The 16,915-nt window shown below is 43.4% G+C and overlaps 1 protein-coding gene across 1 annotated transcript in view; it reads right to left on the bottom strand.

Annotated features, from left to right (window-relative positions):
• LOC135513116 (PH domain leucine-rich repeat protein phosphatase 1-like) overlaps nucleotides 1–16,915 on the bottom strand; it is a 77,772-nt gene that overhangs the window by 17,846 nt on the left and 43,011 nt on the right. The window contains exons 7-8 of the mRNA XM_064935836.1: nucleotides 2,764–2,966; nucleotides 1,402–1,462 (exon numbers count right to left, since the gene is read on the bottom strand). Of these exons, the coding sequence (XP_064791908.1) occupies nucleotides 1,402–1,462; nucleotides 2,764–2,966 (264 nt within the window). The remainder of the gene's footprint in view (nucleotides 1–1,401; nucleotides 1,463–2,763; nucleotides 2,967–16,915) is intronic.

Genomic DNA, 16,915 nt, shown 5'->3' with positions numbered 1-16,915 from the left:
CCAGATGGGTCCTACAACACAACATAGCCAGTCAGGCAGACAGCCCAGATGGGTCCTACAACACAACATAGCCAGTCAGGCAGACAGCCCAGATGGGTCCTACAACACAACATAGCCAGTCAGGCAGACAGCCCAGATGGGTCCTACAACACAACATAGCCAGTCAGGCAGACAGCCCAGATGGGTCCTACAACACAACATAGCCAGTCAGGCAGACAGCCCAGATGGGTCCTACAACACAACATAGCCAGTCAGGCAGACAGCCCAGATGGGTCCTACAACACAACATAGCCAGTCAGGCAGACAGCCCAGATGGGTCCTACAACACAACATAGCCAGTCAGGCAGACAGCCCAGATGGGTCCTACAACACAACATAGCCAGTCAGGCAGACAGCCCAGATGGGTCCTACAACACAACATAGCCAGTCAGGCAGACAGCCCAGATGGTTCCTACAACACAATAGTAAAAAGAAAAAAAAAGAAGGAAGATCTAAGTATCGACATGTAAATAATTTTTTGTTTAAAGTTAGAGAGTGCTACTGTGGATAGCGTTAGCTAGCGCTAGTTGGCTGTACCTGCGCCAAAACTTAGGTATCTTTCATCTTATAGCTTGTTTTCCATCTTTTCAAAATGAGCCAACATTTTTTCAGCACTTTTATTTCCCTGACTGATCATGCTCTCTTATCTCTCTGCAGATGACATATACTGAGTGTACAAAACTTTAAGAACACCTTCCGGATAATGTGTTGCACCCCCCTTTTGGCCTTAGAACAGCATCAATTTGTCGGGGCATGGACTCTACAAGGTGTTGAAAGCGTTCCACAGGGATGCTGGCCCATGTTGACTCCAATGCTTCCCACAGTTGTGTCAAGTTGGCTGGATGTCCTTTGGGTGGTGGATCATTGTTGATACACACAGGAAGTTGTTGAGCGTGAAATACCCAGGAGTGTTGCAGTTCTTGACAAACACACCCCTCCATCGACACTGATTGCAGTGGATTTAACAACTGACATCAATAAAGGATCATAGCTTTCACCTGGTCAGCCTGTCAAGGAAAGAGCAGGTGTTCTTAATGTTTTGTACACTCAGTGTATAGTGAGCAATATGTTTGGAACATCAAATTGCAATAAATATAGAATGATGACAATACATGTCATATCAGCACCTAAGTATTGTGATAATATTGTATTGTGAGGTCCCTGGCTATTCCCAGCCCTAAACACAACACACCCAGACAGGCACATAGTCCAGACGGTTCCTACAACACAGACAGCAATCAGTCACTATAAGTCTTCTCTCTGTCCATCAACCAATAGGTCTGTTAAAACAATCAAAATCAATTGTATATTCTCTACCCATTCAAGAATCCATCCATTGATTGTGAACTGTGTGGCTCTTACCTGGACACATCCACAACAGTGAGGCTCTCTGGAACAGGAAACACCTCCAGCGCTTTCAGCTCTAGAAAAACAACACACCGTCAATACAGTATATACAGGGAACTGCCAAAATAAAAGGAAATACGAGTAAATGAGGGATACAAAGTACATTGAAAGCAGGTACTTCCACACAGGTGTGGTTCCTGAGTTAATTAAGCAATGCTTTGAGTCATGTATTAAAATGCCCAGTAGCTCATTATTTTGACTACCATGACTAGAAGAGATCTCAGTGATTTTAAAAGAGGGGTCTCAAAAGAGCATAGGGGGTTTAAAGGGTGTGGGTGTGTGTCAGTCACCAGTGGGTGGGGTTATATCCTGCCTGTTTGGTCCTGTCCGGGGGTATCATCGGATGGGGCCACAGTGTCTCCTGACCCCTCCTGTCTCAGCCTCCAGTATTTATGCTGCAGTAGTTTGTGTCTAGGGGTTAGGGTCAGTCTGTTATATCTGGAGTATATCTCCTGTCTTATCGGGTGTCCTGTGTGTATTTAAGTATGCGCTCTCTAATTCTCTTTCTTTCTCTCTCTTGGAGGACCTGGCCTCAGGACTAACTGGCATGATGACTCCTTGCTGTCCCCAGTCCACCTGGCCGTGCTGCTGCTCCAGTTTCAACTGTTATGCCTGCGGCTATGGAACCCTGTCCTGTTCACCGGACGTGCTACCTGTCCCAGACCTGTTGTTTTCAACTCTCTAGAGACAGCAGGAGCGGTAGAGATACTCTTAATGATCGGGCTATGAAAAGCCAACTAACATTTACTCCTGAGGTGCTGACTTGTTGCACCCTCGACAACTACTGTGATTATTATTATTATTATTTGACCATGCTGGTCATTTCTGAACATTTGAACATCTTGGCCATGTTCTGTTATAATCTTCACCTGGCACAGCCAGAAGAGTATTGGCCACCCCTCTTAGCCTGGTCCCTCTCTAGGTTTCTTCCTAGGTTTTGGCCTTTCTAGGGATTTTTTCCTAGCCACCGTGCTTCTACACCTGCATTGTTTGCTGTTTGGGGTTTTAGGCTGGGTTTCTGTACAGCACTTTGAGATATCAGCTGATGTAAGAAGGGCTATATAAAACACCAAATTATGGAATTTCTCATGGAAGAATGGTGTCGTATCCCTCCAATAGAGTTCCAGACACTTGTAGAATCTATGCCAAGGCCCATTGAAGCATTTCTGGCTCATGGTGGTCCAACACCCTATCAAGACACTATATTGGTGTTGACTTTATTTTGTCTGTAACCTGTATGTGCGTATGTGTCACTACATTCTCTGCAATGTGGACAATTACTATAACAAGTGTCCATGTTTGTGAGTGTATGTGTACCGTTTTGTGCTGTGTGCAGGCCCTTGAGTGCTAGGCCGCTGACTCTAAGGAGTGTGAGTGTGTTTCTGTCACAGCGTAGGAGCTCTAGCCTGGATAGGGTCCTGACGTCAAGCTCCTCCAACCCAGCGTCCCGCACATCTAACTGGGCCACGTGGCTCAGCAGGCCAGCCTCCCCAACCACCACCCTCTGGAGCCTGTTCAACCTACAACACAGAGTGAGGAAGAGAGAGAAAGGGGGTTAGAGAATGGAGAGTGATCATTTAATGAGATTGTTTTGAAAAAACAATTTTTAGTTGATATTGAGTTGCACTCCCTTCTGCCCCGAGAACAGCCTCAATTCGTCGGGGCATGGACTCTATAAAGGTGTCGAAAGTGGTCCACAAGGATGCTGGCCCATGTTGACTCCAATGCTTTACACAGTAGTGTCACGTTGGCTGGATGTCCTTTGGGTGGCGGAACATTCTTGAATCACATGGGAAACTGTTGAACGTGAAAAACCCAGCAGTGTTGCAGTTCTTGACACACTCAAACTGGTGTGCCTGGCAGCCAATACCATACCCCGTTCAAAAGGCACTTAAATATTTTATCTTTCCCATTCCCCCTCTGAATGGCACACATACACAATCCATGTTTCAAGGCTTAAAGATTATTCTTCAACCAGTCTCCTCCTCTTCATCTACACTGATTGAAGTGGATTTAACAAGTGAAATCAATAAAGGATCATAGATTTCACCTGGTCAGTCTGTCACAGAAAGAGCAGGTGTTCCTAATTTTTTGTATACTCACTGTAGCTACAGTATTCTTATTACCAGTGGCGACCAGCCATTCAGGGCTGGTGGGGCAGAGCTTTATTAACTCAGTATATTTTTATTTACATTGTTTGCAAACTGATATGAAACATGTATTAATGCCAAAATAACATACAAAACAGGCATATATTTTGTGTGTCTGTTTTGCATGTTATTTTGGCATTTAATACATGTCGCATATCAGTTTGCAAACAATGTAAATAAAAATGTACTTAGTTAATAAAGACGCATACAAACATGGACTCTTTTTTTGTTTTCCTTGAGTAAGGCGGCTCCAAAATGCAGGTGTTTCAGCCTCGCTTAGTGCTTTCTGTGGTGGAGGGGCAGCCAGCGCATAATACAGAGCGTAGGAGTTGGTCATCTTTTCCAGTTGCACTGTGACTGGCTGTGTTCTGTCACTCATGGGGACACTACGTCACCGCAAAATCTACAGGGAGAGATAAAGTTCAAGCCCCCTTGGGTGCTGCCATAGATTTACATTAGAAGTGCCCATCCAAGAAGGCCCCCGGTCCTTGGCCACAAATAAAATGACATCAAATCACATATCTACTGTAGCTTTGATTGGACTGATCATCATATTTTCTAAATCTTAACTAGCGAGCAGTCATCTTCATGAAGCACGTCAATCTACTGGCAAATCCTTTTCAATCCTTGTCATATGAAGAAAATTAGCCATTGGACAAACATTACACAACAAGTTGGAAATAGCAGATTCAACAATGAGAGGTTTGGAAGGAATCAATGGCTAACTGCAAGCGTTGCAAAGCAATCACTATTTTGCTTTCCCTCCTATTCGGTAGAGTGGGTGTGTGGTCCAAGTCTGGGTTTAAGGGTCTCTTTACTTTGCTTAAAATGATAAACCTTCACACACAAAACCATGGGCCAAAAAAGGTTGAATATATTGGCCATGCTGTCAATCCAACATGACTTCTGCCGCGTTCAAAACAACTGGAAACTCGGAAATATCAGACTTCAAGGAAAAAAAACGAGCTCCAGTTGTCTTGAAATCAACATAAATCCAGGGAATGACAGACTTGGATGACAAAGTTTCATGACAAAATTTGCCCACAAGAACGACCACCGAGCCGAGCCACCTTCCTGTTCAAGTGAGCACAGCACAACCGCACAACCAAGTCCAAATATGTATTGTATGCCACCGCATAAATTATGCAATATGCCAGGGAGATAAGTATACTGTAGCTAAGAAAGTAAAACTATGCGTATGTTGTGTTGTAAGCAGTTAGAAGCCCATGTGCCTCACTCTAACAATTTGGTCCCTTTCCCCCTCATAACTTAGCCTACTGTTCTGACTTGGTGGTGCACATGTAGCCTATAGCCTGTTTAAGAGAAATGTCATCAAACATTGAGCTTTCACTGTCCACTTATATGCCCCCTTCATTTATCCTACGGTTCTGACTTAGTGTACAGGGAGAATACTGTAAGAATGGACCATGTTCTGAATTCTGTCGCTGTAAATTTCAAAAGTGCTGAACAAATACTTCGGAAAGTATTCAGACCCCTTGACATGTTCCACATTGTTACGTTACAGCTTTATTCTAAAATTGATTAAATTGTTTTTTCCCCCTCGCTCAATCTACACACACCCCATAATGACAAAAGCAAAATCACGTTTAGAAACTTTTGCAAATGTATACATTTTTTTTAACAAAAATCTGAAATATCACATTTACATAAGTATTCAGACCCTTTACTCAGTACTTTGAAGCACCTTTGACAGCAATTACAGCATCAAGTCTACTTGGGTATGACACTACAAGCTTGGCACACCTGAATTTGAGGAGTCTCTGCCATTGTTCTATGCAGATCCTCTCAAGCTCTATCAGGTTGCATGGGGAGCGTCGCTGAACAGCTATTTTCAGGTCTCTCCAGAGATGTTCAGTTTGGTTCAAGTCTGGTGTCTGGCTGGGCCACTCAAGGACATTCAGAGACATGTCCCGAAGCCAATCCTGCGTTGTCTTGGCTGTGTGTTTAGGGTCATTGTCCTGTTGGAAGGTGAACCTTTGCCTTAGTCTGAGGTCCTGAATGCTCTGAAACAGGTTCTTGGTCACCTCCCTGACCAAGACCCTTCTCCCGCGATTGCGCAGTTTAACCAGGCGGCCAGCTCCTGGAAGAGTCTTGGTGGTTACAAACTTTTTCCATTTAAGAATGATTTAGGCCAGTGTTCTTGGGGACCTTCAATGCAGCAGAAATGTTTTGGTTCCCTTCCCCAGATCTGTCCCTCGACACAATCCTGTCTGTGAGCTCTACGGACAATTCCTTCGACCTCACGGCTTGGTTGTTGCTCTGAAATGCACTGTCCACTGTGGGACCTTATATAGACAGGCATGTGCCTTTCCAAATCATGTCCAATCAACTGAATTTAACACAGGTGGACTCCAATCAAGTTGTAGAAACATCTCATGGATGATCAATGGAAACAGGATGCACCTGGGCTCAATTTCGAGTATCATGTAAATAAGTAATTTTTTATAAATGTGCATAAATTCTAAAAATCAGTTTTCGCTTTGTCATTATGGAGTATTGTGTGTAGATTTTTAAATCCATTTTAGAATAAGGCTGTAATGTAACAAAATGTGGACAAAGTCAAGGTGTCTGAATACCTTTCCGAAGGCTCTGTATAGTGACTTCATCAGTCTTAGCTCACGCATTAATGTCTTAATCGAAATTTTGGATTGCCTCTTATCCACTCATCATTCCCCTATCCTCTACGGGATCGGTATCCCTAAACCGGGACCGTTGTTGCTAACGTACGCTAATGTGACTAGAATGACGTAAGCATTAGTCTTCTTTCCAGGACATAGACATGTCTTAAATGGGCAGAAAGCTTAAATTCTTGTTCATCTAACTGCACTTTCCAATTTACAGTATTACAGTGAACAAATACCATGTTATTGTTTGAGGAGCGAGCACAACAAGACACTTATCATGGCAACTGGTTTGATACATTCACCTCTGAAGGTAAATAATGTACTTACATCCAGTAATCTTGCTCTCATTTGTCATCCTGAGGGTCACAGAGATAAAAATGTAGCATAGTTTTGTTTGATAAAATATATTTTTATATTCAAATGTAGGAACTGTGTTCTACAAATTGAACCCCTGCTGTCTCTTAAACTCTGTAGGTGTTTTGTTTGCATCTTTTGTTACTGCTTGTTTGAGTTGTAATGGTTGGTTTCCAGTACTGGTAGCCTTTGTTTGTTTGGTAAACTTGCCACTGCGGTGGATAGTTGGTTGTGTCCTTCCTTGGAGAGATAGATTTGTTAGTTTCCAGGCCCCTGCCCAGGCTGGTGACTCTTGCTCTACTCCGAGGAGGTGAGTAGTCGGCTGAGTACCTCAGTGGGAGATTTGGGTAGGGCAGTGACACTTGCTACCCGGAGCTATAGCCTTTCTTTTTCCCCTATTAGGCTTAGCGATGTGTTTCACTTTGGAATACGTTGGGAATGGTTATTTTGTTTGTTATTTTTGTGTGGCGTCGGTGGACTGAGCAGTGGTCTCGGGGCACATCCGTGGCTTGGGAATCTGCCAGCTTGCTGGGTGTTTTTTTCCCCTTGCCAGTGGGCTACAGTGCATAATTACCTACCGCAAATCCCCTCAAAGACTAGGGTTGAGTTATTGTAGGTTTTGGGTAAGCCCCAATATATCTCTCATCTCTCTTCTGTGGTGCCCAGTCTGATTGTCATTTCTTTTTTGTGGTCTGGTCTGGTGTGCTCAGCAGAGGTGAAGAGCAAGATTATTATAGTTTTTTGTATTTACTTCTGACTATGGGGTCTAATGTAGAGTAGTTAATTCGCTTTCCATCAGAGGAACTGTTAGAATGACGTACTAAAGAACAGCTGTTGAAGATCGCTGAATACTACAAGATTGAAATTAGTGACAAATGTCAAAGAAATTCTGTTATGTTGATGTTGCCAAAATCTAATGAGAATGACCCTGAGATGTTGGTTATATTTGAGCTTGCTGCTGACGCGCTCTCTTGTGCACCCTGTTCCTGAATGTCTACGTGACTGACCATTGTTTGGTGTTGTCCTGCTCCTGAATGTCTAAGTGACTGACCATTGTTTGGTTTTGTCCTGCTCCTGAATGTCTACGTGACTGACCATTGTTTGGTTTTGTCCTGAATGTCTACATGACTGACCATTGTTTGGTTTTGTCCTGCTCCTGAATGTCTACGTGACTGACCATTGTTTGGTTTTGTCCTGCTCCTGAATGTCTACGTGACTGACCATTGTTTGGTTTTGTCCTGCTCCTGAATGTTTACGTGACTGACCATTGTTTGGTTTTGTCCTGAATGTCTACATGACTGACCATTGTTTGGTTTTGTCCTGCTCCTGAATGTCTACGTGACTGACCATTGTTTGGTTTTGTCCTGCTCCTGAATGTCTACGTGACTGACCATTGTTTGGTTTTGTCCTGCTCCTGAATGTCTACGTGACTGACCATTGTTTGGTTTTGTCCTGCTCCTGAATGTCTACGTGACTGACCATTGTTTGGTTTTGTCCTGTTCCTGAATGTCTACATGACTGACCATTGTTTGGTTTTGTCCTGCTCCTGAATGTCTACGTGACTGACCATTGTTTGGTTTTGTCCTGCTCCTGAATGTCTACGTGACTGACCATTGTTTGGTTTTGTCCTGTTCCTGAATGTCTACATGACTGACCATTGTTTGGTTTTGTTCTGCTCCTGAAGTTCTACATGACTGACCATTGTTTGGTTTTGTCCTGCTCCTGAATGTCTACATGACTGACCATTGTTTGGTTTTGTCCTGCTCCTGAATGTCTATGTGACTGACCATTGTTTGGTTTTGTCCTGCTCCTGAATGTCTACGTGACTGACCATTGTTTGGTTTTGTCCTGAATGTCTATGTGACTGACCATTGTTTGGTTTTGTCCTGAATGTCTATGTGACTGACCATTGTTTGGTTTTGTCCTGCTCCTGAATGTCTACGTGACTGACCATTGTTTGGTTTTGTCCTGAATGTCTATGTGACTGACCATTGTTTGGTTTTGTCCTGCTCCTGAATGTTTACGTGACTGACCATTGTTTGGTTTTGTCCTGCTCCTGAATGTTTACGTGACTGACCATTGTTTGGTTTTGTCCTGCTCCTGAATGTCTACGTGACTGACCATTGTTTGGTTTTGTCCTGCTCCTGAATGTTTACGTGACTGACCATTGTTTGGTTTTGTCCTGCTCCTGAATGTCTACGTGACTGACCATTGTTTGGTTTTGTCCTGTTCCTGAATGTTTACGTGACTGACCATTGTTTGGTTTTGTCCTGTTCCTGAATGTTTACGTGACTGACCATTGTTTGGTTTTGTCCTGCTCCTGAATGTTTACGTGACTGACCATTGTTTGGTTTTGTCCTGCTCCTGAATGTTTACGTGACTGACCATTGTTTGGTTTTGTCCTGCTCCTGAATGTCTACGTGACTGACCATTGTTTGGTTTTGTCCTGCTCCTGAATGTTTACGTGACTGACCATTGTTTGGTTTTGTCCTGCTCCTGAATGTCTACGTGACTGACCATTGTTTGGTTTTGTCCTGCTCCTGAATGTCTACGTGACTGACCATTGTTTGGTTTTGTCCTGTTCCTGAATGTTTACGTGACTGACCATTGTTTGGTTTTGTCCTGCTCCTGAATGTTTACGTGACTGACCATTGTTTGGTTTTGTCCTGCTCCTGAATGTTTACGTGACTGACCATTGTTTGGTTTTGTCCTGCTCCTGAATGTTTACGTGACTGACCATTGTTTGGTTTTGTCCTGCTCCTGAATGTCTACGTGACTGACCATTGTTTGGTTTTGTCCTGTTCCTGAATGTCTATGTGACTGACCATTGTTTGGTTTTTTCCTGTTCCTGAATGTCTATGTGACTGACCATTGTTTGTTTTTTTTCCTGCTCCTGAATGTCTACGTGACTGACCATTGTTTGGTTTTGTCCTGCTCCTGAATGTCTATGTGACTGACCATTGTTTGGTTTTGTCCTGCTCCTGAATGTTTACGTGACTGACCATTGTTTGGTTTTGTCCTGCTCCTGAATGTCTACGTGACTGACCATTGTTTGGTTTTGTCCTGCTCCTGAATGTCTACGTGACTGACCATTGTTTGGTTTTGTCCTGCTCCTGAATGTTTACGTGACTGACCATTGTTTGGTTTTGTCCTGCTCCTGAATGTCTACATGACTGACCATTGTTTGGTTTTGTCCTGCTCCTGAATGTCTACGTGACTGACCATTGTTTGGTTTTGTCCTGCTCCTGAATGTCTACGTGACTGACCATTGTTTGGTTTTGTCCTGAATGTCTATGTGACTGACCATTGTTTGGTTTTGTCCTGAATGTCTATGTGACTGACCATTGTTTGGTTTTGTCCTGCTCCTGAATGTTTACGTGACTGACCATTGTTTGGTTTTGTCCTGCTCCTGAATGTTTACGTGACTGACCATTGTTTGGTTTTGTCCTGCTCCTGAATGTCTACGTGACTGACCATTGTTTGGTTTTGTCCTGCTCCTGAATGTTTACGTGACTGACCATTGTTTGGTTTTGTCCTGCTCCTGAATGTCTACGTGACTGACCATTGTTTGGTTTTGTCCTGTTCCTGAATGTTTACGTGACTGACCATTGTTTGGTTTTGTCCTGCTCCTGAATGTTTACGTGACTGACCATTGTTTGGTTTTGTCCTGCTCCTGAATGTCTACGTGACTGACCATTGTTTGGTTTTGTCCTGTTCCTGAATGTTTACGTGACTGACCATTGTTTGGTTTTGTCCTGTTCCTGAATGTTTACGTGACTGACCATTGTTTGGTTTTGTCCTGCTCCTGAATGTTTACGTGACTGACCATTGTTTGGTTTTGTCCTGCTCCTGAATGTTTACGTGACTGACCATTGTTTGGTTTTGTCCTGCTCCTGAATGTCTACGTGACTGACCATTGTTTGGTTTTGTCCTGCTCCTGAATGTTTACGTGACTGACCATTGTTTGGTTTTGTCCTGCTCCTGAATGTTTACGTGACTGACCATTGTTTGGTTTTGTCCTGAATGTCTACGTGACTGACCATTGTTTGGTTTTGTCCTGCTCCTGAATGTTTACGTGACTGACCATTGTTTGGTTTTGTCCTGCTCCTGAATGTCTACGTGACTGACCATTGTTTGGTTTTGTCCTGTTCCTGAATGTCTACGTGACTGACCATTGTTTGGTTTTGTCCTGAATGTTCAGATCTACGTGACTGACCATTGTTTGGTTTTGTCCTGAATGTCTACGTGACTGACCATTGTTTGGTTTTGTCCTGCTCCTGAATGTCTACGTGACTGACCATTGTTTGGTTTTGTCCTGTTCCTGAATGTCTACGTGACTGACCATTGTTTGGTTTTGTCCTGAATGTCTACGTGACTGACCATTGTTTGGTTTTGTCCTGTTCCTGAATGTCTACGTGACTGACCATTGTTTGGTTTTGTCCTGCTCCTGAATGTTTACGTGACTGACCATTGTTTGGTTTTGTCCTGCTCCTGAATGTTTACGTGACTGACCATTGTTTGGTTTTGTCCTGCTCCTGAATGTTTACGTGACTGACCATTGTTTGGTTTTGTCCTGCTCCTGAATGTTTACGTGACTGACCATTGTTTGGTTTTGTCCTGCTCCTGAATGTTTACGTGACTGACCATTGTTTGGTTTTGTCCTGTTCCTGAATGTCTACGTGACTGACCATTGTTTGGTTTTGTCCTGCTCCTGAATGTTTACGTGACTGACCATTGTTTGGTTTTGTCCTGTTCCTGAATGTCTACGTGACTGACCATTGTTTGGTTTTGTCCTGCTCCTGAATGTTTACGTGACTGACCATTGTTTGGTTTTGTCCTGCTCCTGAATGTTTACGTGACTGACCATTGTTTGGTTTTGTCCTGCTCCTGAATGTTTACGTGACTGACCATTGTTTGGTTTTGTCCTGCTCCTGAATGTCTACGTGACTGACCATTGTTTGGTTTTGTCCTGTTCCTGAATGTTTACGTGACTGACCATTGTTTGGTTTTGTCCTGCTCCTGAATGTCTACGTGACTGACCATTGTTTGGTTTTGTCCTGCTCCTGAATGTCTACGTGACTGACCATTGTTTGGTTTTGTCCTGTTCCTGAATGTTTACGTGACTGACCATTGTTTGGTTTTGTCCTGCTCCTGAATGTTTACGTGACTGACCATTGTTTGGTTTTGTCCTGCTCCTGAATGTCTACGTGACTGACCATTGTTTGGTTTTGTCCTGCTCCTGAATGTCTACGTGACTGACCATTGTTTGGTTTTGTCCTGCTCCTGAATGTTTACGTGACTGACCATTGTTTGGTTTTGTCCTGCTCCTGAATGTCTACGTGACTGACCATTGTTTGGTTTTGTCCTGCTCCTGAATGTCTACGTGACTGACCATTGTTTGGTTTTGTCCTGTTCCTGAATGTTTACGTGACTGACCATTGTTTGGTTTTGTCCTGCTCCTGAATGTTTACGTGACTGACCATTGTTTGGTTTTGTCCTGCTCCTGAATGTTTACGTGACTGACCATTGTTTGGTTTTGTCCTGCTCCTGAATGTTTACGTGACTGACCATTGTTTGGTTTTGTCCTGCTCCTGAATGTTTACGTGACTGACCATTGTTTGGTTTTGTCCTGCTCCTGAATGTCTACGTGACTGACCATTGTTTGGTTTTGTCCTGTTCCTGAATGTTTACGTGACTGACCATTGTTTGGTTTTGTCCTGTTCCTGAATGTTTACGTGACTGACCATTGTTTGGTTTTGTCCTGCTCCTGAATGTTTACGTGACTGACCATTGTTTGGTTTTGTCCTGCTCCTGAATGTTTACGTGACTGACCATTGTTTGGTTTTGTCCTGCTCCTGAATGTTTACGTGACTGACCATTGTTTGGTTTTGTCCTGCTCCTGAATGTCTACGTGACTGACCATTGTTTGGTTTTGTCCTGCTCCTGAATGTTTACGTGACTGACCATTGTTTGGTTTTGTCCTGCTCCTGAATGTCTACGTGACTGACCATTGTTTGGTTTTGTCCTGCTCCTGAATGTCTACGTGACTGACCATTGTTTGGTTTTGTCCTGCTCCTGAATGTTTACGTGACTGACCATTGTTTGGTTTTGTCCTGCTCCTGAATGTTTACGTGACTGACCATTGTTTGGTTTTGTCCTGCTCCTGAATGTTTACGTGACTGACCATTGTTTGGTTTTGTCCTGCTCCTGAATGTCTACGTGACTGACCATTGTTTGGTTTTGTCCTGTTCCTGAATGTCTATGTGACTGACCATTGTTTGGTTTTTCCTGTTCCTGAATGTCTACGTGACTGACCATTGTTTGTTTTTTCCTGCTCCTGAATGTCTACGTGACTGACCATTGTTTGGTTTTGTCCTGCTCCTGAATGTCTATGTGACTGACCATTGTTTGGTTTTGTCCTGCTCCTGAATGTTTACGTGACTGACCATTGTTTGGTTTTGTCCTGTTCCTGAATGTTTACGTGACTGACCATTGTTTGGTTTTGTCCTGCTCCTGAATGTTTACGTGACTGACCATTGTTTGGTTTTGTCCTGCTCCTGAATGTTTACGTGACTGACCATTGTTTGGTTTTGTCCTGCTCCTGAATGTCTACGTGACTGACCATTGTTTGGTTTTGTCCTGCTCCTGAATGTTTACGTGACTGACCATTGTTTGGTTTTGTCCTGCTCCTGAATGTCTACGTGACTGACCATTGTTTGGTTTTGTCCTGCTCCTGAATGTCTACGTGACTGACCATTGTTTGGTTTTGTCCTGCTCCTGAATGTTTACGTGACTGACCATTGTTTGGTTTTGTCCTGCTCCTGAATGTTTACGTGACTGACCATTGTTTGGTTTTGTCCTGTTCCTGAATGTTTACGTGACTGACCATTGTTTGGTTTTGTCCTGCTCCTGAATGTTTACGTGACTGACCATTGTTTGGTTTTGTCCTGCTCCTGAATGTTTACGTGACTGACCATTGTTTGGTTTTGTCCTGCTCCTGAATGTCTACGTGACTGACCATTGTTTGGTTTTGTCCTGCTCCTGAATGTTTACGTGACTGACCATTGTTTGGTTTTGTCCTGCTCCTGAATGTCTACGTGACTGACCATTGTTTGGTTTTGTCCTGCTCCTGAATGTCTACGTGACTGACCATTGTTTGGTTTTGTCCTGCTCCTGAATGTTTACGTGACTGACCATTGTTTGGTTTTGTCCTGCTCCTGAATGTTTACGTGACTGACCATTGTTTGGTTTTGTCCTGCTCCTGAATGTTTACGTGACTGACCATTGTTTGGTTTTGTCCTGCTCCTGAATGTCTACGTGACTGACCATTGTTTGGTTTTGTCCTGTTCCTGAATGTCTATGTGACTGACCATTGTTTGGTTTTTTCCTGTTCCTGAATGTCTACGTGACTGACCATTGTTTGTTTTTTTCCTGCTCCTGAATGTTTACGTGACTGACCATTGTTTGGTTTTGTCCTGCTCCTGAATGTTTACGTGACTGACCATTGTTTGGTTTTGTCCTGCTCCTGAATGTTTACGTGACTGACCATTGTTTGGTTTTGTCCTGTTCCTGAATGTCTACGTGACTGACCATTGTTTGTTTTTTTCCTGCTCCTGAATGTTTACGTGACTGACCATTGTTTGGTTTTGTCCTGCTCCTGAATGTTTACGTGACTGACCATTGTTTGGTTTTGTCCTGCTCCTGAATGTCTACGTGACTGACCATTGTTTGGTTTTGTCCTGCTCCTGAATGTTTACGTGACTGACCATTGTTTGGTTTTGTCCTGCTCCTGAATGTCTACGTGACTGACCATTGTTTGGTTTTGTCCTGCTCCTGAATGTCTACGTGACTGACCATTGTTTGGTTTTGTCCTGCTCCTGAATGTTTACGTGACTGACCATTGTTTGGTTTTGTCCTGCTCCTGAATGTTTACGTGACTGACCATTGTTTGGTTTTGTCCTGCTCCTGAATGTTTACGTGACTGACCATTGTTTGGTTTTGTCCTGCTCCTGAATGTCTACGTGACTGACCATTGTTTGGTTTTGTCCTGTTCCTGAATGTCTATGTGACTGACCATTGTTTGGTTTTTTCCTGTTCCTGAATGTCTATGTGACTGACCATTGTTTGTTTTTTTCCTGCTCCTGAATGTCTACGTGACTGACCATTGTTTGGTTTTGTCCTGCTCCTGAATGTCTACGTGACTGACCATTGTTTGGTTTTGTCCTGCTCCTGAATGTCTACGTGACTGACCATTGTTTGGTTTTGTCCTGCTCCTGAATGTTTACGTGACTGACCATTGTTTGGTTTTGTCCTGCTCCTGAATGTTTACGTGACTGACCATTGTTTGGTTTTGTCCTGCTCCTGAATGTCTACGTGACTGACCATTGTTTGGTTTTGTCCTGTTCCTGAATGTCTACGTGACTGACCATTGTTTGGTTTTGTCCTGAATGTCTACGTGACTGACCATTGTTTGGTTTTGTCCTGCTCCTGAATGTTTACGTGACTGACCATTGTTTGGTTTTGTCCTGCTCCTGAATGTTTACGTGACTGACCATTGTTTGGTTTTGTCCTGCTCCTGAATGTTTACGTGACTGACCATTGTTTGGTTTTGTCCTGCTCCTGAATGTTTACGTGACTGACCATTGTTTGGTTTTGTCCTGCTCCTGAATGTCTACGTGACTGACCATTGTTTGGTTTTGTCCTGTTCCTGAATGTCTACGTGACTGACCATTGTTTGGTTTTGTCCTGCTCCTGAATGTCTACGTGACTGACCATTGTTTGGTTTTGTCCTGTTCCTGAATGTCTACGTGACTGACCATTGTTTGGTTTTGTCCTGTTCCTGAATGTTTACGTGACTGACCATTGTTTGGTTTTGTCCTGCTCCTGAATGTTTACGTGACTGACCATTGTTTGGTTTTGTCCTGCTCCTGAATGTCTACGTGACTGACCATTGTTTGGTTTTGTCCTGCTCCTGAATGTCTACGTGACTGACCATTGTTTGGTTTTGTCCTGCTCCTGAATGTCTACGTGACTGACCATTGTTTGGTTTTGTCCTGCTCCTGAATGTTTACGTGACTGACCATTGTTTGGTTTTGTCCTGCTCCTGAATGTTTACGTGACTGACCATTGTTTGGTTTTGTCCTGCTCCTGAATGTTTACGTGACTGACCATTGTTTGGTTTTGTCCTGCTCCTGAATGTCTACGTGACTGACCATTGTTTGGTTTTGTCCTGTTCCTGAATGTCTACGTGACTGACCATTGTTTGTTTTTTTCCTGCTCCTGAATGTCTACGTGACTGACCATTGTTTGTTTTTTTCCTGCTCCTGAATGTCTACGTGACTGACCATTGTTTGGTTTTGTCCTGCTCCTGAATGTCTACGTGACTGACCATTGTTTGGTTTTGTCCTGCTCCTGAATGTTTACGTGACTGACCATTGTTTGGTTTTGTCCTGTTCCTGAATGTTTACGTGACTGACCATTGTTTGGTTTTGTCCTGCTCCTGAATGTTTACGTGACTGACCATTGTTTGGTTTTGTCCTGCTCCTGAATGTTTACGTGACTGACCATTGTTTGGTTTTGTCCTGCTCCTGAATGTCTACGTGACTGACCATTGTTTGGTTTTGTCCTGCTCCTGAATGTTTACGTGACTGACCATTGTTTGGTTTTGTCCTGCTCCTGAATGTCTACGTGACTGACCATTGTTTGGTTTTGTCCTGCTCCTGAATGTCTACGTGACTGACCATTGTTTGGTTTTGTCCTGCTCCTGAATGTTTACGTGACTGACCATTGTTTGGTTTTGTCCTGCTCCTGAATGTTTACGTGACTGACCATTGTTTGGTTTTGTCCTGTTCCTGAATGTTTACGTGACTGACCATTGTTTGGTTTTGTCCTGCTCCTGAATGTTTACGTGACTGACCATTGTTTGGTTTTGTCCTGCTCCTGAATGTTTACGTGACTGACCATTGTTTGGTTTTGTCCTGCTCCTGAATGTCTACGTGACTGACCATTGTTTGGTTTTGTCCTGCTCCTGAATGTTTACGTGACTGACCATTGTTTGGTTTTGTCCTGCTCCTGAATGTCTACGTGACTGACCATTGTTTGGTTTTGTCCTGCTCCTGAATGTTTACGTGACTGACCATTGTTTGGTTTTGTCCTGCTCCTGAATGTTTACGTGACTGACCATTGTTTGGTTTTGTCCTGCTCCTGAATGTTTACGTGACTGACCATTGTTTGGTTTTGTCCTGCTCCTGAATGTCTACGTGACTGACCATTGTTTGGTTTTGTCCTGTTCCTGAATGTCTATGTGACTGACCATTGTTT

The sequence above is a fragment of the Oncorhynchus masou genome, chromosome 24 (assembly GCF_036934945.1).
Source record: "Oncorhynchus masou masou isolate Uvic2021 chromosome 24, UVic_Omas_1.1, whole genome shotgun sequence".
NCBI classification, from domain to species: domain Eukaryota; kingdom Metazoa; phylum Chordata; class Actinopteri; order Salmoniformes; family Salmonidae; genus Oncorhynchus; species Oncorhynchus masou.
The sequence above is the reverse complement of the archived record's forward strand: the minus strand, read 5'-3'. Positions and strand labels throughout refer to the sequence as shown.